This window comes from Gorilla gorilla, chromosome 4 (assembly GCF_029281585.2).
Source record: "Gorilla gorilla gorilla isolate KB3781 chromosome 4, NHGRI_mGorGor1-v2.1_pri, whole genome shotgun sequence".
In the NCBI taxonomy this organism is placed as follows: Eukaryota; Metazoa; Chordata; class Mammalia; order Primates; family Hominidae; genus Gorilla; species Gorilla gorilla.
Genome location: NC_073228.2, coordinates 34636008 through 34659458, shown reverse-complemented (window position 1 = coordinate 34659458; position 23451 = coordinate 34636008). Strand labels below are relative to the sequence as shown.

The 23451-nt window shown below is 46.2% G+C and overlaps 1 protein-coding gene across 10 annotated transcripts in view; it reads left to right on the top strand.

Moving 5' to 3' along the window:
* Positions 1-23451, top strand: part of MSI2 (musashi RNA binding protein 2) — a 427746-nt gene that overhangs the window by 141077 nt on the left and 263218 nt on the right. For all 10 annotated transcript variants that reach the window (XR_008679738.2, XM_055386794.2, XM_055386792.2 and 7 more), the window contains one exon: positions 3471-3563. Coding sequence is in view for 9 of the 10 variants with exons in the window: in XM_055386794.2 (XP_055242769.1) it covers positions 3471-3563 (93 nt within the window). In the remaining variant the exon portion in view is untranslated. The remainder of the gene's footprint in view (positions 1-3470; positions 3564-23451) is intronic.

Here is a 23451-nt window from a genome sequence, read left to right as displayed (position 1 = left end):
GAGAGTCAGGACACAACATCCCAGCCCCATCCCCTTCCTGCCCTCCTCAGTAGCCATGGAGATGGCAAGGAAACCGAGAGAAGAATGTGTGACTCTAGGGTTCTCTGCCTCCTGTGTCCCTCACCAGAATGCAAATTGTGGAGCAGGCCACAGTCCATTTGGCAGTCATGCTGGCAGCATTCTCAAAGTAAATCACTTCCATTTCCCCCAGCATGCCCCTGGCGGGAGAGGTCACTGTGCACAGCCCTGTCGCTCCCGCAGCTGTGCCCCCTTCTCCTAAAGCCGAGACACTGGTGAGCAGCTAACCAAGGGTTGCCCATGTTTCCACTGGCCTTTTCACGTTTGGAAGGTTTTGATTAAAACAGTTTCTTTCAGTGTTTGCTGAGGAGTGGGATCCATCACTGTATCTGAGCTGGTCCCTGGAGAGGATGTTTTAGTAACTTGGACACTTTGGTGCATTGTCTGGGACCTGGAATTTCTCATCCTTTTTTAAAAAAAGGTGTTTTAAAGGCTTTTTGGGGACTGTGTAGATTTGTAGCTGAATGGCTGCCTCTGTGTTTAGGGCTCTGTCTAGGCAGGTTTATGGCTATAAGGCAATGGTGGAGGGTGTATGAAGAGATATTTTCATTTCACCAGTTACTGGGGAATGAACAATCTGTTGACTTCTGTTATTTGGAATGAAGACATGTTGTTTGTTGAATTCTCTGGGACCACATGAACGTTTGGAATATAGACAGGGCTGCTGTATACCCGCCCGACTCTAAACAGTGTATAAATGAGACCGTGGGGTTCAGATTATAGTATGGCTCTCTAGAGTTTCTTCAAATTGAGAACTCTACTAGTGTATGTTGGTAGATCACGTTAGTGTTTCTTTACAGACATTTAATTACTTGGCTGGGGTAAGGGAAAAAAAGGAATGAAAAATCTAAAATTAAACTATTGGGAATCTCTGCCCATCTGAAAGCATGTAGAGATGCAGGAAAGTGTTTTTGAAATTATAGTGGAAGACAATAGGACAGTAAGAGATGCCTTTTCAAAGACACGTTTTTGTGTAATGTGTCTTTTTGCTGCGTGTTTGGTTCTGAGCTTGAAAGATGAGTCTAGTAACTGACTTTGGTCAGTTACAGTGACCATTTATTTAGCGGCTACACAGTGCCCTGCTAGACACTCGGCATACATTACTTAATTTACTCCTGATAGGAACCTTGTATGGTAGGCTAATCATTATATCTTCATTTTATAGTGGATTACATTCCACATTCTATTAGAATGTAAGCTCCAGCACCTCGCACTTAATGTATCTGTTGAATGAATACATTAGCAAAGTTAGATTAGTAAAATTTGGTGATTCATGAGTGTAGGGACAGATGTAAATCTGGAAAGGGCTTGATGGAATTTTGCCATTCAAGTGACCTTGATTTACCAGGGAGACTTAAGGAATGGGTGAGAAGGGAGATGGACAATAATGAGTGAGCATAAGAGGCCAACCAGGTCATGAGAGGTACTTGGAGCTCAGTGCTGTGCACAGTGGTGGGATCTTCATAGAATTTTTCACATGCACTATCTCATCTAATCCCCCATTCATCTGAAAAGAGGTGAAAAAACAGTCAATCCCAGCTTTAAACACATGAGCAAGCCACTGCTTGGTTCTAATGGGCAGAAGGAAGTAGGGAGTAGGTGGTATACTGAGTTGTTAGAATTATGTCCTCTTAAAACACTGTGGAACGTCCATGACAAGGATATTCAAGTTTGGGGTTAACCAGCAGGTTGTGGTGGCATGTGTCTTCTGTGGGAGCTACTAAGCTAAACAAGAGCTCCCTGGAGTCTACGAGCTCCAAGTTTGGGGTCGACCAGCAGGCTATGGTGGCATGTGTCTTCTGTGGGAGCTACTAAGCTAAAGCAAGAGCTCCCTGGAGTCTGCAAGCCTCTCTGCATCATGGCTATGATGCTTGTGGATTCATGGGAATCGGGCATTAGGTGGGACATTGGAGCCCTGGCCCAGCATCTCATGCTGCAGAAAACTCATACCTAGGAGGAAGTGAGTCCTGCCCAGGGTCACACCCAGAGTTAGACCCAGGAGCTGGATTTCCAGTGCCCTACAGCACAGCCTGCCAGTAACCACTGTGCCCCCTGGTGTCACTCACCTCAGGCTCCTGTTGAGGTGGGTTGGTTCACTCATTCACTGAGCAGATATGCCGGGAGCCTCTGTGATGACTGACCCAGGCAGCCATGGCTCCTATGCTTCAGCATCCTACATCACATCAAGTTGCAGTAGAAACAGATAACATTGTGTGTTGATTATATGCCAACAAACTGGTCAGACCCTCACCCATCAAATTCTACAATTTTGTATTGTGACAGTAAAACTAAAATGGCACATAGCCTAAACTCAGTCTTTAGAAAGAAATTTTTCTTGATTTTTGGCTCCTACATGTAAGATTTTGGTCCCCACTCTGAGCAGTTAATGTCATTGAGCTTCCTACTCCTTTGGCTTTGGAGCTGGTGGGATTTGGAAATGTGGCCACATTTTTTCACACATACATCTACAAAACATTCAGTGTTGGCTTCTATGTGCCTGACGCTGTGCCTGGCCTGGTGGAGGATTTGTAGAGGAGTCAAGAGCTTATTGTCTGGAGGAGGAAGTAACTTCACACAAGGTGGAGAGCAGTGAGTGTTAAGACAGGGATATGGAGACACTCTTAGGGGGTTTCAGAAAAGGGTGGACTAACTCCTGGCTGGATTGATAAATAACTATTTTGAATTTTGGAGAAAGGTGCTGGATCCTAGAGGAAGGTTACAACTTGCCGTAGTTAGGTTCAGGAGTGGAGAGGCACCCCAAGGAGAAGGACCTGCAGGAACAAAAGTGTAGGGATCTGGGGATTAGCTGGGCTTGACTGGGTGCAGGCTGAATCAAGATGAATCACAGGAAATCAGGAGGAGGAATCCTGGACAAAGCTTGCAGGGTGGTCTCCAGGTGCGAGGTCAGCGTCTGTGTTGCTTGCAGACGTATACCAGCACCAAGCACAAACAGCTCAGCGTAGGCAGCCTGTGCGTACTTTTGAATCGTGTGCATTTCTTATTGACAGGTTTTGTGGATGGTTTCTGGGCAGCAGTTTTTATGCATTTAGGTCTGTTTTGTTCACGTCTCTTAGCTTTAAAATAGCTTGACGTGTGATTTTTCTCTTTTTGCTAGTCCATCAGAATGAAGTTGTGTGTTGTGGCCAATGAGGTTCTGAAGTCTCTGTGTCTGTATGAAACTCAAGCTTTTAGGTTGCCATCTGAATGCCTGAGATATGCAGAGTGACTGTCTCTAGCATCCTTAGACATCTAAATGCCCGCACCATGCAGCTTGAATATATCTAAAATTGCCTTCCTAGAGAAATGTGGAGAGCAGATTGTTTCAGCAGCCTCTTGAGCCCTGCTTTAGATAACCTGGTTAACCCATGCCTTTCTCTTGTCATTTCTTGCAGATGGTCACAAGAACAAAGAAAATATTTGTAGGCGGGTTATCTGCGAACACAGTAGTGGAAGATGTAAAGCAATATTTCGAGCAGTTTGGCAAGGTAAGCGGTGGATGGGGTTGGATGGCACATGCCAGAAGTAGCCTCATCAGTCCTAAGAAGAGGCTACCGTGGCCCCCGCCCCTGCTACAGCTGTGTCCTCAAGAACCTTGTCCTTGAACATGGCCATCAAGATTTAAGTGAAATTCAGCAGAAGCTGAGATGGAAGAGTCTGGCTTGCATTTGGTGTGATGTCCCACGTGCTGGCAGGAGCAGACAGAGTGGCCTTTTAGTGCAGTTTTGTGGGCATTTGCTGGCCACATGGGGCCTGGGCTGGGAGCTGGTGGTGACGGCAGCTGGGGAGGGATGTGGGGCTGTGACTCGCAGGGCAGGAGCTCCCATGGAAGCTGCTAGAGGCATGCAGGTTGGTGCTGGGCTTCTCCCTTCTGTGCCTGTTTGGAAAATGCATTGAGAGCTGAGACTCCCTGGGGCCCTTTGCAGCTGAACCCTCCCCTGTCAAATGCCCAAGGAGACTCGGAAACGATGCGTGGCCTGTACCTGTCAGCATTCTCTGACCTGAATGTCTGTGAGACAGCAGTAAAATTACCCGCTGGGCTCTGCTTCTGGAACAGGCTGGGACCAACCCAAGAGCCCCAACAGCAGCCAGGAAACAGAGTGTGAGAAGGTGTGTGTATGATAGAGAGTCAGACCGACAGATAGGACATGTCACCGTGGGTGAGGTGTTTAATTCGGCCTCTTTCTAGTGGGTGAAGGGAGATGGTGCCTTGAGAGTGGGTTCTTGCTGAGGATGACACATTCCTCAGATGGCCCTGTTGCCTTAGGAGGGCTGACCCTTGTTGGCTTTTGTGTATACCACCCTCCTCTGGCCCCTGTGGAAATGGCAGGTTCAAGGAGGCTGCATCCTGCATCTTTGAGTAATTGTGGACATCGCGTGGGAGCCCAGGTCTGGGACAGTCTCCTCCTGACAGTTTTGGGTCTTCCCTGCTGAAGGGCTGACGTGGGAGAGAGCTGCTGAGGCGTCCTGAGAAGACACAGTGCCTGTGCTAAGCTCCATCACTTGTTTCCTCCCACGATGGGTATCGTGCTTGCCATGGGTACAAAGGCACAGCCACCCACTGGCCAGGCTGAAGGTTCTGTGCTGTTGGTTTGCCCAGGGTGATAGGCAGCTATGACCCTGTCCCCAGGTGTTTCTGTTTGTGAACTACTGTCTGGGATGAGGGCCATGACCTTTATTCAGCCTCAAAATGGAGATGTTCTTGTCTCTGGTATTAATTTCTGCCCGGATAGGAGACCGTGCAACAAAGAGAAGCCAGCCTCCTCCAGCCCAGCCTTGCATTCTGAGTGGCTCTGAGCTGCCCTTCCAGGTTGGTTTTGAAAAGGCCTCCCCCATGGCCCTTTCTGGTATTGTCAGCTGGGGATGGATTCATTCTGGCTGGGTCTAAAGAATAGCCAAGTGTGTTGATGACTGTGTACGTTATAGCACTTCTCTCTTCCAGACTGATTTAAAGCAGTAAGGGGGATTTGTCCATCACCCAGCCCCACCCTGCCTAGGGAGAGGGATTGGAAATAATTAAATGAGACAGGTCCGGCTTGCATAATGGAAAGCTCTGGAGGGTGAGCCCTCTTTGCTATCTTTCTGCTTTTAAAACAAGTCCAGGGGTAGTGTTTGCAAACATGAAGTGGGATTTCTTTTTCGAGCCATAACCTGCCTTGGAATCTCATGGGCCTATTTGTGTCAGAAAAGTCGGTGCTGCCCAGATGGGCTTTTAGAGTATTCCAGACAGGCTTCTACTTGCCAACACATAGCACATCTCTGCACGTCCCCAACCCTTGGTTTCTTTCTGTCTCTCTCTCTCTCTTTCTTCCTTTCTATATTTCTGTTTCTCTCTCTGTTGTTTTTCATTAACACTTATCATTGTGACCCAGTATGCCTCCAGTAAGACACACTGCAAGCTTTGGCCATGCCCACAGTGGCCACCATTGCTGCCCTTAGAACAGTTGTCCTTTTGTCTGAGAAGCAGTCACAAACCATCTTCCCTGGCATGGCACTCGCCGGGTCTGAAGCTGCCCAGTTAATTTTGCAGTAATGTTTGTGGACTCTGGCAGGATGTGCAGACTTATCAAGTGTTTTATTAAAAGACCAAAGAGGCTTTTGAATGTATCAAAGCCATAATGCTCTTCAATGCTCATATTTTAGTAGCTTTTTTTCATACATAGGTTCTGTGCATTATTTGTGTCTGTCTGCAGAATAGCTTGTTTCTCATTTGGCTGGTGGCTTGTGTTACTGTGTGTGTCCCCTTGGGCAGGACTCACCACCTCTCAGGATTCTGGCATAACTTATTTGAATCCAGAATGATCAAAGTCAGGGAGACTCTGCTGCTGGGCCTTGGGAGCACTACAATGAGTAAATCCAGTGGTTGTGAAAGGAGGTAACAGGTAAATTGACAGACTGCCTCTCCCCTTCGGTACTTTATATTCTGGTTGAAGGAAACAGAATGAATGTGCACACACACACACACACACACACACTTGCATGAAGTATATTCACACACATGTGTACACCCCCTGTGCACACACATTTCTAACTGTGTGAAATTGTTTTTGACTCTCTTTAACCAACTGCAATTTAATGAGGTGTATGCGAGTGCAAAGTGTGGGATACTAGGCCAGGCCATTTACTCACATTATCTCATTTAATTTTTCTCTGGGGGGGCTGGTAGTGGTATTCTCCATGTTGTAGACTGTTAAGTGGGGTCTTGGTGGGATTGTCTCTTGGACTCAAGGTCACAGCCCTCCAGGAGGTAGAGCTGGGTGTGGACTCCCCCTCCAGGCTTGTCTGATAACAGCATCTGAACTCTGCGCCCTGTTCCAACTGCTGATCAGTCCCCAAGATGGACTGACGATGGGCAAGATGCAAAGGACAGGAAGATATTGTGCCCTTCAGTGTGCCCTGGAGTGCTGGGGACCTGGACATTCATCACCTCATTTTACCTGTGCAGCAGATATTGGTATCCTCCAGTCTATTTGGCGAAGGTAGACAGTCAGGGCCAGGGAGGCTGAGTGTCAGCAGAGGTCACCCAGGTAAGACAGTGTAAGAGCCAGAATTCACACCCTACTTCCTTTTCCTCCAAGTCTAGAACTTTCCTTTCACAGCTTCCATGCAAGGTGTACCACTCTCTTTTTAGGTCTCCTTGCCGTCATTCCTCTCTCCTCTCCCTCATCCCATCCTGCCTGAGGTGGCAGCTTCTCCCAACTGTTTATTTCAGGTGGCAATCAAGATGGGTAAGACTGCTATCAAGGGGCTGAGCTAAGGGAGTTTAAATATGTCATTACTATAAGTGGAGTGGGTACAGAATGACACACCGGGAGCTTTAAATAACTTAAATTGGAGGCTTGTAAACCCTCTTGTGTTTTTCTTCCACCTTCCTCTCAGAAAATACACCCCCCTCTCCCCAAGGTTAGAGATGTTGTTACTTGTTTATATTTAAGATCAGGTCACGAAGCGTGGCCACTGGCATAAGGACTCTGCCAACTGAGGTTAACAGCTAACAGGTTGGCAGAATCCACACGTCACCATGAGCTACCCAGGGGTGAGGATGGCATTCCCACTCCTGGGTAGCTGTTCCGGGGTTGTCTGTCCTTGGAGAAGGGCAAGGCAGCAGATACTCCAGGGCTTCATGCTGGGCCTAACAGTGGACTGACCTCCCTGGGACAGCCTGACAGGTTGTTCCTTTGCTGGCCTCGGCTTCTCTTCTCAAGGAAGGGGTTGGAAAACTTAAAAAGGGCCAGATATTAAATATTTGCAGCTTTGCAATCCATGTAGTCCTTGTTGCAGCTACTCACTTCTGCTCTTGTAGGATGAAAGCAGCCATCACCAGCAGGTAAACAGATGCATGTAGTTGTGTGCCAATAAAACTTTATTTACAAAAACAGGTGATGAACCAGATTTGGTCTGTGGACCATAGTTTGCTGACCCCTGGACTGAATTATTCCTATGTTAGTTTTAAGCTTGAAAAGTCAGTAATGTAGAAAGTATTCAAACATTAATAGGATGGATAGATTATAATCTAAGGTATCTATAGGCTATAACCAAAATAATACGTTGTCAGTAGTAATAAGCATGGTATATAATCAGCAGTCTAAACCATGTTAGAGTTTATTTTGGGCCTTCATGACGCAGGGACAGTGAAGGGATTCTTTATTTGGAAAAAGCCACTATTTATAAACTGGAACTTCATCCTATGAGTAAGAGCCAGAAAAACTGTTATAGTATTTCCATCTCCCTATTTCACCAGCTAGATGTAATTAATGAAACTCGGAATTTTTGAGGTCCAGGTTTTACTATGAAGATCCTTTTACTGTGCGCTGTTTCTGAATTGGAGTTACTGGTGCTAAGCTTTCTAATGCATTTTACAATGTGCTTCTCAAGGGTGTCAAGTGAGATGGTTGGCAGATCTATTATGTAGGTGATGAGGCTGATGTTGAGAAAGGTGAGGAAGTTCTCCAAGATCACTCAGCCCATGCTGAGGAGAGCCTGGATAGTCACTTGTTTGTGCACAACCTACCCTTTGCCTCTTTTTACTGTTTATAAAGCCCCACCTCCCACTTTACCACCAAGCAGCATCTTTCTCAGAAGGAGCAGGTTTTGTTCATTTGTCAAAAACGTTGATATACAGTAATTTGTTTTACTGCCCTGGGTTTCTTAGTGGACGTTATCTGTGTTCCTGATTCCATACACACAGGAATGATGTATATAGGCCATTCTAAAAAATGGCAGGTAAATGATGCTCCAGATATGCCCGTGTAGACCCTGGCGACGAGGCGGCCTGTTCTGCACTGTTCTCCCGGCAGAGCCACCCGGAAGAGCCCAGCCTGGTAATTAAAATGCACTGGATCAAAGAAACTCCACACACACGGGCTTCCTCCTTCTCCCCTTCAGGCCCCTCCTTCAAGTACCGGTTTCTTAAATTCTCACTTATAGGATTTTGGAGATCAAAAAGAGGCCTTTAAACTTAATGAATTCTCGGCTTCGTCCCGGATGGAGCGGTTCCGCACCTTTCAGCTGTTCCCGGCAATGATAGGGCAGCTCAGTGCCGAGCTCGCTAGGTAATTCTCGCTTTCTAGAACTCCTGTGAAAGCAAAGCAGCCCGCATTTGGAGGCTTCCAATTATACTTCACATGGTGAACTGTGTAATTAGTTTGGAAGACTTATGCTTAGTCATTGGTTTATCCTAATCGGCTTTGGCTTTCCCCAACAACAAAGTGAGCTTATTTTGCTAAGCTGAAACGACTCTGCACCCTTTGTTCCTGCCTTTTATTGTCTCATTCCTTTCATTCTGTGTTACTGCCAAAGTTCTGTTTCATTAGGCCTACAAGTCATTTCCAATTCAGCGGGCTGCTACAATCCAGCCTTTATCACGGGCTGCTCTGGTTCCCATGTCCCTTCTGGGCCAGTGCCTGAGTTTGTGGTTTGACATGAGGGCTTTAACCCCTTCCTGTGCCAGCCCCTCACTGTGGTGGCCGGGAAGAAAAGGCCTTCCAGGAACCGGCGTGGAAAGTTACAGCTCTTGAGGTCTCGTCAAAGTGGGAGATCGCTGTGGAAACCAGGTGAAAGGGTCCTTGGAGCCCTTTGTGTCGGATTGGGGTTGTGTGGGGGCCCATAAAAGTTAACTTGAGCTCTGGAGAATGGTGTGTGAAAGCTTTTGGGGGGAAGAAAAAAAGAAAACAAGAGTGAATTGTTTTTTTAATGTAATGAGACCTTCCCATTTATCCGGCCAGCGTGGGCGATTGTCGGTGAGTGAGGCCCGAGGAAGCGCTGGGTGCCTGTGATCCCCCAGCTCCGGGGTTTTCTGTGCAGGTGCGAAGCTGCGTTCATGGCCCCCACTCAGACACCCCTTTTGATACTGTATGTGTGAGGAGAGTCATACCTGGAATAAAAGTCTCATAAAGCCCTTTGAAATTTAAAAGGCACGAGATCTGTGAGAAGATAAATAAGCCTGAGAGTGGACTGTGATCCTCAGGTAGTGTTTTCTTGCTTTAAATGTGCGTCGTAGATAAACAGACCTCTGTGCTGTGTGGTTCTCTCAGAGGAGGCTTGGAAAACAAAAGTCTTGTGTGTCCTTTGTGGACATCTGAGCTCCCGTGAGGCTTTGTCCTCTGAAGTGGTTCATGTAGGTGGGTCGCCCAGGGAGTGGTCAGCCTCCCGGGCCTCACCCTGTCCTCTGCTCCACCTTTTTCTGGAGAGCCTGGGTGTTGCCCTTCAGACCTTCATTGTAGGCTGGACCAGGAAGGACCATGCGCACGCTCTTCCCTGGCTGAAGGCTACTTTTGTGTTTAAATTTTCTTCCTCTAATAGCCCAGAACAAAGCCAACACTGTCCCCATGTTTTATTAATCTTCTGCCTGGTTTGTGTCAGCATCTCCCTCTGGAAGTGTGTCATAAGGGGAGGGGACTTTATTTGCCCCCTGACCCCTGGCCGAGCTGCTCAGTGGGAAACAGCACAGTGAGTAGACAGGAGAATCCTGCTTCCTCTGCCTCCTCCACCTTCTAGGCCAGGTGGCAGAGGCAAACAAACCTTACCCACGAGTAATATGATCCTGGGGCTTTGCAGGTAAACCCTCCTGCTAAACAACTTTGTGTTTTCCTGATGAACTTTTCCTCCGTAGACTGATTTCGGCTGAAGCCAGTAAGGTTGTCGAGTTCTAAAGATTGAGCACCCTAACGTTACTTCTCTTAAATTTTCGTATTTTTGCTTCAAAAAGGAGATTCTGAAATAGTGGGTTTCTAGGAAAACTTCCCATTTCCCTCTTAGTATATAAAATATAGCCAGCTGTTGTTAGGCAAAGGCATCAGACATTATTATTGCTCGTTAACAGTGTTTTAAAATATACAAATAGAAAACTAGGATGCCTTCTGGGTAGCAAGCTGGGAAAACTTTGAGATTATGCTAATCAAATGCCATGTGCATTTGCAGAGTAGGTAGAGGAACAAGGCTGAATAGAAGAACAAGGCTCAAACTTCAGCTTTGCTGTTTGACCACATTTCCTGGTATGATTTAGCTGTATTTACTTTTTCTGCTGCGGCAAGGAGAGGAGAGCCAGTGGTAGGGGAGCCCTTGGGCACAAAGGAGTTAATGAGCCCTGGGTGGGTAGCGACGGGGGGCCGGTATGAAGTACTTCCACCAGCTCACCTTCCCAGAGTCCTCCTGGGCCCTCTGAAGATGTCACTTACAATGGAGTTGTTAGTATGAGAAAATAAAGCCTTTTTCTCCCTAGATGTAGTTCAGTGGGAACTGAAAGTGTACCAGAAATCATGGTTCAAGCTTGTGCCAGTGGGTGCAAGGGGTGGTTCTTATGGAGGAGAAAGCGCAGTTCATTTAGACTTGGCATTGAAATCGAACTCTGTTGTTCGGTGGAGTGAACATTGATATGGAGATTCCCACCCGCCCCCCACCTCAGTAGGATACCCCCTTACACAGGTCCTGTATGCTTTTCTTTTTCTTCCATTTTCTTTCTTTATTTTCTTCTTTTGTCCTCTTAGAAATAGTCTCTCTGTAGACTGGCCAGATTTGTCAAGTTACCACCCTCTAAATTTTTACAGCTCCGTATATTCAGACTTGGTATTTGTGAATTAGCTAAAAGTGGGCTGCCAATCTGTACTTTATTTACATTCGAAGCCATATTAGTGAGAGCCCCAGAAAAAAATGTTAATATGCAGGAAGAGGCAAAAGGGTTGAGTTTCTGACTGTTGCTAACCTCACCACTGCCTTTAAAACCAATCATGAGGCACACGGCTGATATTTAATAGCTTTTAGCTGATTATTTTTCTTCTCCTCCTCTTTCTTTTCTATCCAAGTTGACCTGGGTGTACTTGAGTGGAAATGAAGTCATCCAAATGCTGAATTAGAATAATCACAGGCCTCTAAGAATGAAATAGAAGCAGAGATTAAATGGCGGAGGGAAAGCTGGCATTAATAAGGACCAGGAAAACTTTGCATAAAATAAATAGGAGATGGAATAGATTGAATTTGTATATGCTGCTTCCATTTCTTCCTCCATTTTGTGTTGTCTTCCTAAGTCGAGTTACTGGCAAAGTGGGATTTGATTTGCCACAAGGCCACATACCTTCTGCAGCCTAGGTGATGGGCCTTTCTTCTTTGTGGGATGTTTGTGTGACCATTGATGTTTCCAGGAAGGAAGAATCTGATGGAGGGGCTGTTACCATGAAATGTTGATAATTACTTGGTACAAGTAGTGTGTGGGAGACAGATGAAAGAGTGTGGGGTACAGGCACGGTCGCTCACGCCTGTAATCCCAGCACTTTGGGAGGCCAAGGCGGGCGAATCATGAGGTCAGGAGTTCGAGACCAGCCTGGCCAACATGGTGAAACCCCGTCTCTACTAAAAATACAAAAAATTAACTGAGCGTGGTGGTGGGCACCTGTAATCCCAGCTACTCGGGAGGTTGGGGCAGGAGAATCTCTTGAACCCAGGAGGTGGAGGTTGCAGTGAGCCGAGATTGTGCCACTGCCCTCCAGCCTGGGTGACAGTGTGAGACTCTGTCTCCAAAAAAAAAAAAAAAAATGGGGAGTATGGGAGCCAGTGCACAACAGGCCAACTTAATATTATGATGATTCCTCCTCGTAGGGAGAAGACCTGGGCAGGATGCAGGTAGGGTGACTGGTTGTCTGGGTTTGCCTGTGAGTAAGGGGGTTTCTAGGAACTTGGGCCTTGCAAACTAGAATGAACTGGTCACCTTCAAGCAGAGTTTGGAGAAGTCAAGACACTTGGCCTGACACTCTAAAAGGGTCAACATCTTCCTTGACCACCTCCAAGGAGATTTAAATACTCCTTCCTGCGTGCTCCAGAACACTAACTTCATACCTGTTTACATTCTGCCTTCATTTAATCCAGCTGCTGGGTAAACAGCCAGCATGGGGCCTTGCATGAGCACAGGCAAGTGTTAAATGAGCAAGTGGCTGCTGAAGGCAGGTCAGACAGACCCACAGTCTGTCTGTCTGTGCACCCCTCTGGGCTTCTATTTGGGGATTATTTCTGTGTCTCTTGAAAAAAAAAATTCTGCCCCAATGTAGTGAAAAGTGAGCTTCTTGTAGTTAAAGAGCAAAATAAGGATTTAATTAAATTAAAAAAAAAAAGAAAAGAAAACCCAGCAGAGTGGTTTGTTTACAGGAAGTCGTTTTTAGGTGGTCTGTTATAGAAGATGTAATTTGTGAAAGTAGATTAGTTGTAAATTAGAGATTTTGGGTTGTCGAGGTCGCTAACCATCTTTTATAATTGGCGGCAGAGGTAAATATTTTCAGATTTGCTTATAGAGTGTTAGTATTGACAAAACAATTTAAGGTGTTTTTCACTTAAGGAAAAATAAGTGAGAGTATGGAATGATCAGAGATGGGCTTCCTGATCTTATTCCCAGCTTTCTTATGGAATGACAAGGGTGTGGAAAGCAACAGGGAGATGAAATGCTGGAGTAGTTTGCAAGGGAGCTTGCAGATTCTCTGATAGGGAAACAGATTTATTTGTTTATTTATTTTATTTTACTTATTTATTTAGAGACAGGGTCTCACTATGGTTTCCCAGGCTGGAGTGCAGCAGCATGATTTCAGCTCACTGCAGCCTCAGTCTCTGGGGCTCAGGTAATTCCCCAACCTCAGCCTCCCAAGTAGCTAGGACTACAGGTATGCACCACCATGCCTGGCTAATTTTTTTGTATTTTTAGTAGAGACAGGGTTTCACTGTGTTGCCGAGGCTGGTCTCAAACTCCTGGAGTCAAGTGATCTGCCTGCCCCAGCCTCCCAGTGTTGGGATTACAGGCGTGAGCCACCACACTCGGCCGATTTTTATTCTTTAATAAGAGCAACCCATTTCTTTTATCAACAGACTTGTTTTCTTAGCAAAAAGGGAGGACGTATTGATGTCACTGCTTTCCATTCAACTAAGTTGGTATTTGTGTTCAGATTTAGGGATTCCTGTTTGCCCGAACCGTTCATGTATCTTTTACCTTGTAATTGTCCCAACAGCCCTGTGAGGTAGGATAATTATCCCTATTTTAAAATTAGGTAAGGAAGACTAGGAGAGCATAAATGACTATGTAAGACCCCTCAGCCCAACAGCAGTGGGGCCCAAGGTTCAAATCTAGACTTCCTGGGTGAGGACTCTGGGTTTGTTGTTAAACTTAAGCTGTTTATCCTGAGGTGATCTTCTTTGGGGTGGCCCTGACCAGTTGTTTGTAGTGCCATAGAGTTACTATGGTATGGCCGGGCGCAGTGATTCATACCTGTAATCCCAGCACTTTGGGAGGCTGAGGCGGGTGGATCATGAAGTTAGGAGTTTCAGACCAGCCTGGCCAACATGGTGAAACCCTGTCTCTACTAAAAATACAAAAATTAGCAGGGTGTGGTGGCGGGTGCTTGTAATCCCAGCTACTCAGAAGGCTGAGGCAGGAGAATTGCTTGAACCTGGGAGGCAGAGGTTGCAGTGAGCCAAGATCACACCATTGCACTCCAGCCTGGGTGACAAAGCAAGACTGCGTCTGGGGGCGGGGGGCAGGGGGAAGAATCACTATGGTACATCTTTGAGGAAGGTCACTCTGACACCCAGGCTAGAGTACAGTGGTGCGACCTCGGCTCACTGCAACCTCTGCCTCCCAAGTTCAAGCAATTCTCCTGCCTCAGCTTCCTAAGTAGCTGGGTTTACAGGCGTGTGCCACCACACCTGAATAATTTTTGTATTTTTAGTAGAGACAGGGTTTCGCCATGTTAGCCAGGCTGGTCTCGGACTCCAGACCTCAAGTGATCTGCCTACCTCAGCCTCCCAAAGTGCTGGGATTACAGGTGTGAGCTACCGCACCTGGCCAGTTTGTCTAAAATATTTTATATTAGAACAAATATTATGGCACAGAATGCAATATTTGCATAATTCTTTTTTGAAACACTGTGATACTTGCAGACACTTCAGCATCGCTTCTGGCTGCATCAGTTCCTGGTCATTCTGGGCTGTCCCTTAACGTACTTTGCCTTTAGGAGGAGTACATAGGTAGAAAAGTTGAGAATCTCTATTGTTTACTCCTTAGTATAGGGGCTGGCAAACTTTTTCTGCAAAAGGCCAGATAATAACTATTTTTAGTTTTGTGGCCCAGATGGTCTCCTAGAACCATTCAGTTCTGCCATGCTATCACAATGACAGCCAAAGACAATATGAAAATGAATGGTTGTGGCTATATTCCAATAAAACTTTATTTACAAAAGTCAGGAGGCTGCTGGTTTTGGCCCTCAGACTGTATAGTTTTCATACCCTCCTGGCTGAGCATATTGCCTGCTAATAAGAGCATAGGTTGTTTACACTCAGTCTGTCTGGTATTAGACCCAGCTCATCTGTTTACTAGCTTGGTAACCTTGGGCAGGTCATTTAACTTCTTCCCACCTCACTTTCTTTATCTGTAAAATGGGGATAATGATGGTCTTTAACCCATAGGGTTGTCATGAGGATTAAATGAGCTAATGCACACATAGTTGTTAGCATCCTGCTAAGAAACAGAGTGAGCACTTAACAAATGTTAGAAACATGAGCTGGTGGTGTTATTTTCGACGTTGGAGACTCAGGTCCTCTGAGACTCTGGAGTTTCCACTTTAGTCCTGTCTAGCAGTAGGCTTGCTAGTGCAACAGCCTTTATATACACACACACACACACTCTCTCTCTCTCTCTCTGTCTGTCTCCTTCTCTCATTCATCTTTTCCATCTGTCCTGTGGGGGAGCTTACCACTCAATTCTTCTACCCACCCTGGCAATGATGCAAACTAAAAAGCCCTTCCTGCATCTTCTGAGCATAAAGACGACGATTCAGTTTTATGTAATTTTGGTGGGATGTACCTCGAGTTCCATCCGGCTACCCCGCTGCTTCCAGTTTGTGGAACTGACTTGCCGGTTGCCCTGGCTTTGATGAAAGAGTTGAACCGATGTAGGCCCAAAGAGAGTTCTTCTGGGTGGATCCTTCTGATGAACACTCTTTACATTTCTTTCTCGAATAATTAAACTTTTTTTGGTAACGGATGCTGCCTGGAAATTGTCCCAGTATCATTTGGCTGATGTTTGTTAAAATATCTTTATATATATTGATCCACTAATCTGTTTATTGCATTTATTTTGCCTCCTGGGAGAGCTTTTCAGATCCTCATTTAAGTTTTTCTTTCCTTTTCCTTTACATATGATTCTAATAAGCTTGGTTTTCTGGCTTCTTTTAAATTTATAGCAAATATTAAGGGGTGGAAAGATGTTAATAAACTCAGTGTAAAGCGAGAGGGAGAAAACCTATAAAAACAAAGAGGCTTCGATCTTGAAAAGCTCCGCAATGTAGGACTGTTTAGTGCAGGGAAACAGTCATCCTTCCTCATTAGGCCCACAAGGCATTGCATCTACAGCCTCACGCATCATTCATTTGTTCGTTGATTCATTCAGCAGACCTTGATTACCTTGAATGCCAGGTACCGAGCTAGGAGCCAGGAGCACCTTGGTGAGTGGAACAGACAAGATCCTTGCTTACTTGTAGCTTAACAAGCATGGGGTGTGGGTGGCGGAGGACCAGCCAAAAGCAAGCAAGGAAATAATAAAAATAATTACAGATTGTGTCATCAAGGAAAGAAACCAGGAGCTGAGAGAATCCATAATGGGAATACGGAAGAGGGAATCTTGGCTTATCAAGAAGTCAGATATGTGTAGTCTCTTTGCCTTGACCTGACTGTAAATTCCACCAAGTGGGGCTGGGTCTGTTTACTCACCCTGTAGCACCAGGACTGGCCTATGGCCTGGGCAGTAGTTGGTGCTCAGTAAACAGTGGTGGAATGAATGGATCCTCTGTATCGGAGGGCAGGGAAGTTCCAGTCATTGGAGAAGGAGTTTCAAAGGGTAAAATTAGGATTTTTTTTTTTTTTTTTGAGACAGAGTTTCACTCTTGTTGCCCAAGCTGGAGTGCAGTGGTACAATCTTGGCTCACTGCAGCCTCTGCCTCCCGGGTTCAAGCAACTCTCCCGCCTCAGCCTCCCAAGTAGCTGGGATTATAGGCGCCTGTCATCACGCTTGGCTAATTTTTTGTATTTTTTGTAGAGATGATGTTTCGCCATGGTGGCCAGGCTGGTCTCAAACTCCTGGCCTTAAAAGGAGGCGAGCATCTGCCCGTGTTGGCCTCCCAAAATGCTAGGATTACAGGCATGAGCCACCCTGCCCAGCCAGGATTTTTCTTTTTAAAATGGGGCATTAAGAGAGTATATTCCATTATCTGGAGCATTTCCTTATGTGAAACCCATTATTACCCTGCATCCTAGGATCCCTTAGCTATTTCCAACCCGCAGCAAAAGCTTAATAGAACTAAGGGAATATCTGGGCAGGGTGAGCTGGTCAGCAATGCCCTTTTCAGAGTCGGTAGATTCTCAGGCAGGTTTTGGCATAGAGGGTAGACACAGAGAAGGGAAGGATGTCAGGAGGGTAAAAATTGGGATATGCAACTCTGTTTCATCTTCTCTCCTTCTCTTCTTTCTGTCTTTGGTCTAAGAAAAGCAGTAGACTTGCTGCTTGGGAGGTACCAGGGTAGGTCAGTGACTTTGAAAAGCTGGTGAGACGGTGAGAGCGTTGACTCATCTAGGCTCATAGATGTTATGGATCCTCTGGGCACCAGGGATGGGGGTACTTGGATGGGCATCGGGCAGTTTCTCTCCCAGACTTGCCGTCTTGTGATCAGCCAGGCTGGGGAATGAAAATGGGTCCAACAACATTAAGCCACAGCACAGTCCTCCCTGATGTTGAGAAATCTGGCTGTGGACACGGAGAATGTGTTTGTGGGTACATTTTTGCCTCTTGAATGAACCGAAGATGCCGTTGGCATTTACTGCCAGACTGTCGGGAATTATGTGGGGTTATGGGGGGATTATGTGGGGTGAAGTTGAACAATTCTCAACTTTGGAATTGGGCAGACCTGAGCTTGAATCCAGATCATTTGCTGTTAGCATTGTGACCCTGGGCTATTGATTCAACTGTCTCCTGAGCCTGGTTTCTCATCTGTTAAGCGGGCATACAATTTCATTTACAATGGGGTTGTAAGAATGAAAAGATACACATTTGCCTAGGGTCTGGCACATGGGTATTTAATGATAGTCTCCCCTGCCTGCATTCCCTTTCTGCTCCCCATTCCCCCCAACATCCCGTGTTTCTGAACCCCCAAATTGCTGACTTTCACCAGGTTCACTCCCTCTGATAAACTCCCTCCCTTAATCTGCACAAAGCCCTCTCTGTGTGCCAAATGGACGGTTTTTGGACCAGTTTCTTAGTTGCTCCCAGCCTCTGCCCCCATCCCTCCACAGCTATCCCTCTGACAAATCCGGAACCATGGAAGTCCTCATTCTGAGATCCTCCTAGATTTAACCCAGCTGGAGTTAGTGTTGGGGGAGGCTAAGTGGAGGATTTGGCTTTTTTTCCTCTTATGCTAATGAAGTGAATATGGCAAGGAGTCACAATATTTTCTTTCCAGGCAAAGAAATGTTGTAGTAGGAGAAACAGCATGCAGGGGAAGCAAATGTGATCTCACTGGATTCTCTCAAGGGAGGAATAGGACAAATTGTCAGCTTCTGTTGAGAAGATAATACTCTCACTATGATAAATGCCAAGTTTCTATTGAAAACCACCATCTTAATGGTGGTGTCCCCAAGCACTCAGTGCTTGCCTGGCAGCCGAGACCAGAGGAGAAGCAGAGGAAAGCAGATATTTGTAGGGGGTTGTTTGTTTGCAATGAGAAATCAGTTCAAAGCAAAGGAGATGGTGCATTAAAAATGTTCTTTTAAGGCAGCTTTAAAAAGCTAACTGGAGTGCTCCAGTGTGGCCTGATCTTAAAACACACCTATGGGGAGACTTCCACCCTCAATAAATATTTCCTGCATATGACTTGAATTAAAGGAGGCACATGGGGCTGGAAGCCGCCTGAAATAATTTTCCCTCCCATAGGAAGCAGCCGCTGTAATTCACTTGCAAGTTATTTCAAAAGGCCTGTTCTGATAGAAATTGCTGCCTTCTCGTGGACTGGGATTTTTCTCGTACTATCTGTGACATCCCTTCTTGACAAGGGTGTGTCCGCCCATATTTTACAATGCACCACTCCCCCAAAGAGCGTCTCAGTTTGTTGTTGCCCTTTTTGGGGGTGCTTATGCTGGTTTCTCTTAGACACCTGAGTGTGGCTGATCTGCCTCACAGCCTACACTCAGGGAGACCTTCAGGTTAGTTAAGGGAGTTCCTGGGGTTGGGGGGCTGGACGACAGTACATTCAGGAGCTCTAAGAATGCTGGTGATCATGGGAACAGCTAGAAGGGGAGGAAGAAGGTCTCTTATCAGCTGCTGTTGAAAGGTCCTAAGGTGGTTGTGCTTGTCCAACCATCCTTGCATTCAGGAACCCAATCTAGGTATTAAGCACCATGATGGGGCCACAGAGATGGGTGAGGTGGGGTGCCCATCCATGTGGGGCTTGTGGTCAAGGAGCAGAGATGGTGGTAAGCAGAATCGCAGTGTGGTATAGCAAATGGAGAGCCTGCCAGTGTCACTGTGAGGTGGGGACGGTGGTTGCTGCTGTGGAGCTCCTCTCCCAGGCCTCCCATCCTTTCCCTCAGCTGACTCGGCTGTTCCCCATGGTGGCCGTTGGCAGATCATGTCTTCATGTGCCTCAATGCCAGCCTGAGCATTGACCTGGAAAAGGTGCTTGACAGACATTTATTCTGGGCTCCATAAAGGACCAGTGTTGCCATGGTAGGTGGAGGAGAGGAGGAAGACCAGAGTGTGACTTGCTCCACACACCCCTGGATATCACAGTCCTGCCCCTGCCCATTTTGGAAAGAACCAAATGGAGAGGGCTCACTTCCGTGGACCTGAAATAGTGAGTTGGACTTTGTCATCAGCTGCAGAGCAAGGAGGGAGGCAGTTTACATCTGGATGCCTGCATTCACCTTGCCCAGAGATGCTGACTGCTGAGGATGCGCCTCAGGGCTTAACAGATGCTCCCCTTCTTGCCATGTTCAGTCTCCTCCCTGAGATCTTACCCCTCAACCCCCAAGAAGCCACAAGGCAGGTCTGCTTGTTTGACCCATGAGTGGAACAGTAGATGTGATCTTTTCAATGTGAAAGAACCTCAGCGAACATTAGTCAGGGTGTCTCAGTTATAATTCAGTCTCATTATTGCTTCCCGGATGTGATTAACCTGGGATCTGCTCATGAAGGGATTTGGCAGCCCAAGGAAATGGACAAAGATGATGGATCAGGTGCACCTGGGACAGAATGACAGCTGAAGTCAGTGGTTTTCTGCTAAACCCATAACTTAACCACTGGTTGAAAGTCTGTATCAGGTGTCCCAAATCAAATGTATTGATTCTAGATGCCTTTTTGTAAGGAGGCAATAAAAAGAAATACCATTTATTTTCACAATTGTTGCATCCTCCTTGTGTCTAGGAATTACAGAGTCATTGTTATTATTCCTCCTCTCATTCGTAGCTCCAAGTACATAGAGAGCAGGGCTTGACAAACTTTGTCTGTAAAGGGTCAGATACCAAATATTTTAGACTCTGTGGGCCATACGGTCTCTGTCCCTGCTACTCAGTTCTGCTGTTGTAGCACAAAAGCAGCCATAGACAATATGTAAATGAATGAGTGTGGCTGTGTTCCAATTCCACTTTTATTTACAAAAACAGGCAGCAGGCCTGTGGGCCATAAGTTGCTATCCCCTGCTATAGATAGTCCTAGTCGTCAACTTGACGTCTCAAAGAAAGCAGCGATTTCATAGAACTGAGGATATTTTCAGGATCAGTAATAAACTTTAGGGGCATGGCTATGCTCATTTGAAATAGTCATCCTTTTAATGTAGGCACACGTCAGAAAGGTACATTGTATTGTCTGATGCCATCCCTCCAAGATATTTGGAAAAATCTTTTGGAGTAAGTAGCTGCAAATAATAAGGACTAGGGAGTGTTAAGAGCCAGGCATAAGTCCCTGCCAGTCACATAAGGTTTGTTACAGTGAATAGGCAAGGAATGATCATTTTGGGGTCTTGCTTTTTTCTTGGGCTGTGGGGTGCTCTTGCTCAAGGACAGGTGCTCTGTGTGGACGTGGTAGCCACAAGCTAGAGGATTGTACCCACAAACGTGTGCAAAGGCTTGCTCGTCATGCAACACTTATCTGGCCACATTCCTGAAAGTGGAAGGCCAAAGTGGGAACTTTTATGCAGCTTTATGCGACGGGTCCTTGACTCTGCTCACTCACATCTATAAGCTGAGAATTTGGTTGTAATCATTTTTCTAAAAGAGGAAAAAATGGATCCACGTGGATTAATCTGCACTATTTAGGTCTGTAAAAACCCAGTGACATTGACATGTCAATGAAAATGGTGGAAATTAACACTTGGAAATTTTTATATAAAACCTTTATTGAAAATTCAGTTAAACATTCACACACTAAAAAGAGCTATATATTTATAACGGAAAAACTCAATTTGATGCAAGCTGCTTATTTCTCCATTGTGGTCACGTGGGCTGAGTTTCTTAGTATGAAATGTAATTTACACAAATTAGTCCAAGGCAGGTAGAGTGTGAAATTAAATTGATGCCTTGATTTCTGTATTCTCTAGTTAAGTGTTTCTCTGAAAATTCATCATTTCTGTCCTAGGAACTTTAAAGTATGGAGGTTTTCTTTTTTTTTTTTTTTAAATAGAGCAAAGAAGTTCTTGCTGGTTAAGGACATGAAACAACCTTAATTACAGGCTAAAAAGGCATGTTCCATTTTGTTTTGTGGCTAAATATTAGAGTGACCCCCAAATTGGGCTGCCAGTAGAGGTAGAAAACTTGGGCTTTAACGCAACTATTACATTTTTCTTTTTTTGTTTGAGATGGAGTCTCACTCTGTCACCCAGGCTGGAGTGCAGTGGCTCAGTCTCAGCTCACTGCAACCTCCGCCTCCCAGGTTCAAGCGATTCTCCTGCCTCAGCCTCCCGAGTAGCTGGGATTACAGGTGCTCACCAGCATGCCTGGCTAATTTTTTTTTTTTTTTTGTATTTTTAGTAGAGAAGGGATTTCACCATGTTGGCCAGGCTGGTCTCGAACTCCTGACCTCAGGTGATCCACCCACCTCAGCCTCCCAAAGTGCAGGGATTACAGGCATGAGCCACTGTGCCAGCCAGCTATTACGTTTCTCAACTAGCTGCACCAAGCCATCTAATTTCTTTGGTTGTGATGAGAACAGGTTAGGGCTGTTAGCTGTGTAGACCTAGAAGGGGCTTTGCAGACCCTTTTGCAGATGAGAAAACTGAGGCTCAAGAATAACATTCTGACCTTGGTCTCTTCGGTCAGGACACCGTGGATCCTGGCTGGGCCTGCTTCTGCCCCTGAGTCCGCACTGCTGCCTCTCACTGAGGACAGTTGTCGGTGTTGGTGTCAGATTGTGTCAGTAATTGTAGTAAGAATGAATCAAGTATGGGGTATCCTGGTTCAAATCTGAGAATCCAAGAGGAAGGAGAATCACTACTTGCCCAGAAATAATGGAAGGCCAAGATGATCTGACGACCTTGTAAGGAGATCGCCAGTGCTCTGGGACTGAACCCATCTGCTGGGTCCTGGGGTAGCTCTGTTGACTGCCCTCTGCTGAAAAGGAGTCAGGTTGCACCTCTGGGGTCCAGGACGCAGGTGGTTGCATTTTATCAGCATCTTTCTCATAGGCCGCCCCCCAGCAAGGTAGACATGGGTCAGCCCTGCCAACTTTGGAATGAATCATTTCTTTCAAATAACTAGCGGCTGACGTTCGGGGCGCTCTGAAAAGTGAATTATGGGCTCTCATGATTTTTATTTGTCCATGGTGGCATGGGTGTGGTATTTATCTCTCTTGTCCTTGCTCTCCCCCACTTTTGGAGCCTTTGTCTCTGTCTGAGTCAGCATGACATGGTTTGAAAATTGCCTGTTTGGCTTTTAATGATGATTAATGTCCATAGCCATGTTTCAAATTTAGGATCTCTTGAAGAGTCTCCGAGACCGTTACCAAGAGCAACCTGCCGAGGGAGTCAGCGCAGAGCTCCGTACTTTCCCAGCCTGAATTAGATTCCTCCCAAACTTCTCCATCTTTCCACCAGCACCCCGTGGGCCCTTCTTGGGTCTTTGACACCAGGAGCTGAGCTGGCCTGCCCATCTGGCAAGCTCCAACCACCCTCTTGGGTTAGTGCCTGTCCCATGGGATATCTGGAAGGGTCACTTTTTCTTGCTCCTTCCTCCCCACCCCCAAATCAGAGAGGCCAATGAGGAGCTTAATTTCCTCAACAGCAGGTGTCTGTCATCTATCTGAAGATAGTTGCCAACATCTGGTACAATTGCCTCCGCAAACGCAGTAACAAGGCGGCCTGCAGTTCAGGCGCAGAGCGAGCATCGCCGCTTTAATGATAACAAGCTGTTGGCCTCCCCTCTGAGATGAATCCATCTCACAGATGTTTGTCTAGTTTTGGCAATCGTATTGCACTATAGCTTTGGTGATTATGCTCGACTGGAGACTATTACAATAAAAGAAGTTTGAACTTGTTCCATTTTTATACCCCACCCCCTTCTCCCCTGTTCTGAGGTATAATTTATATCAATGGCTGTAATATTGGTTCCCTTACTGAGGCCTCTTTTTACGATGTCGGTGGAGCTGCAGCCGATAGCCTGGCTTCCTCCACAGGTTAATGTGTTTTAGCTCCATCAGCGCTTTTAATGTCCATGCTTAATGGCCCCGTGGCAGTCCCCTCACCCTCTGTCAAAGCGCATGGTGACACTGAGAGGTCGTGTGATTACTTTGACGGAGTATCTCCAGCTGTAGATAGTTACAGCTTGTGTGTGTATGTAGGGCGTGAACATGGGGCGTGTGGAAGGCCTGATGCT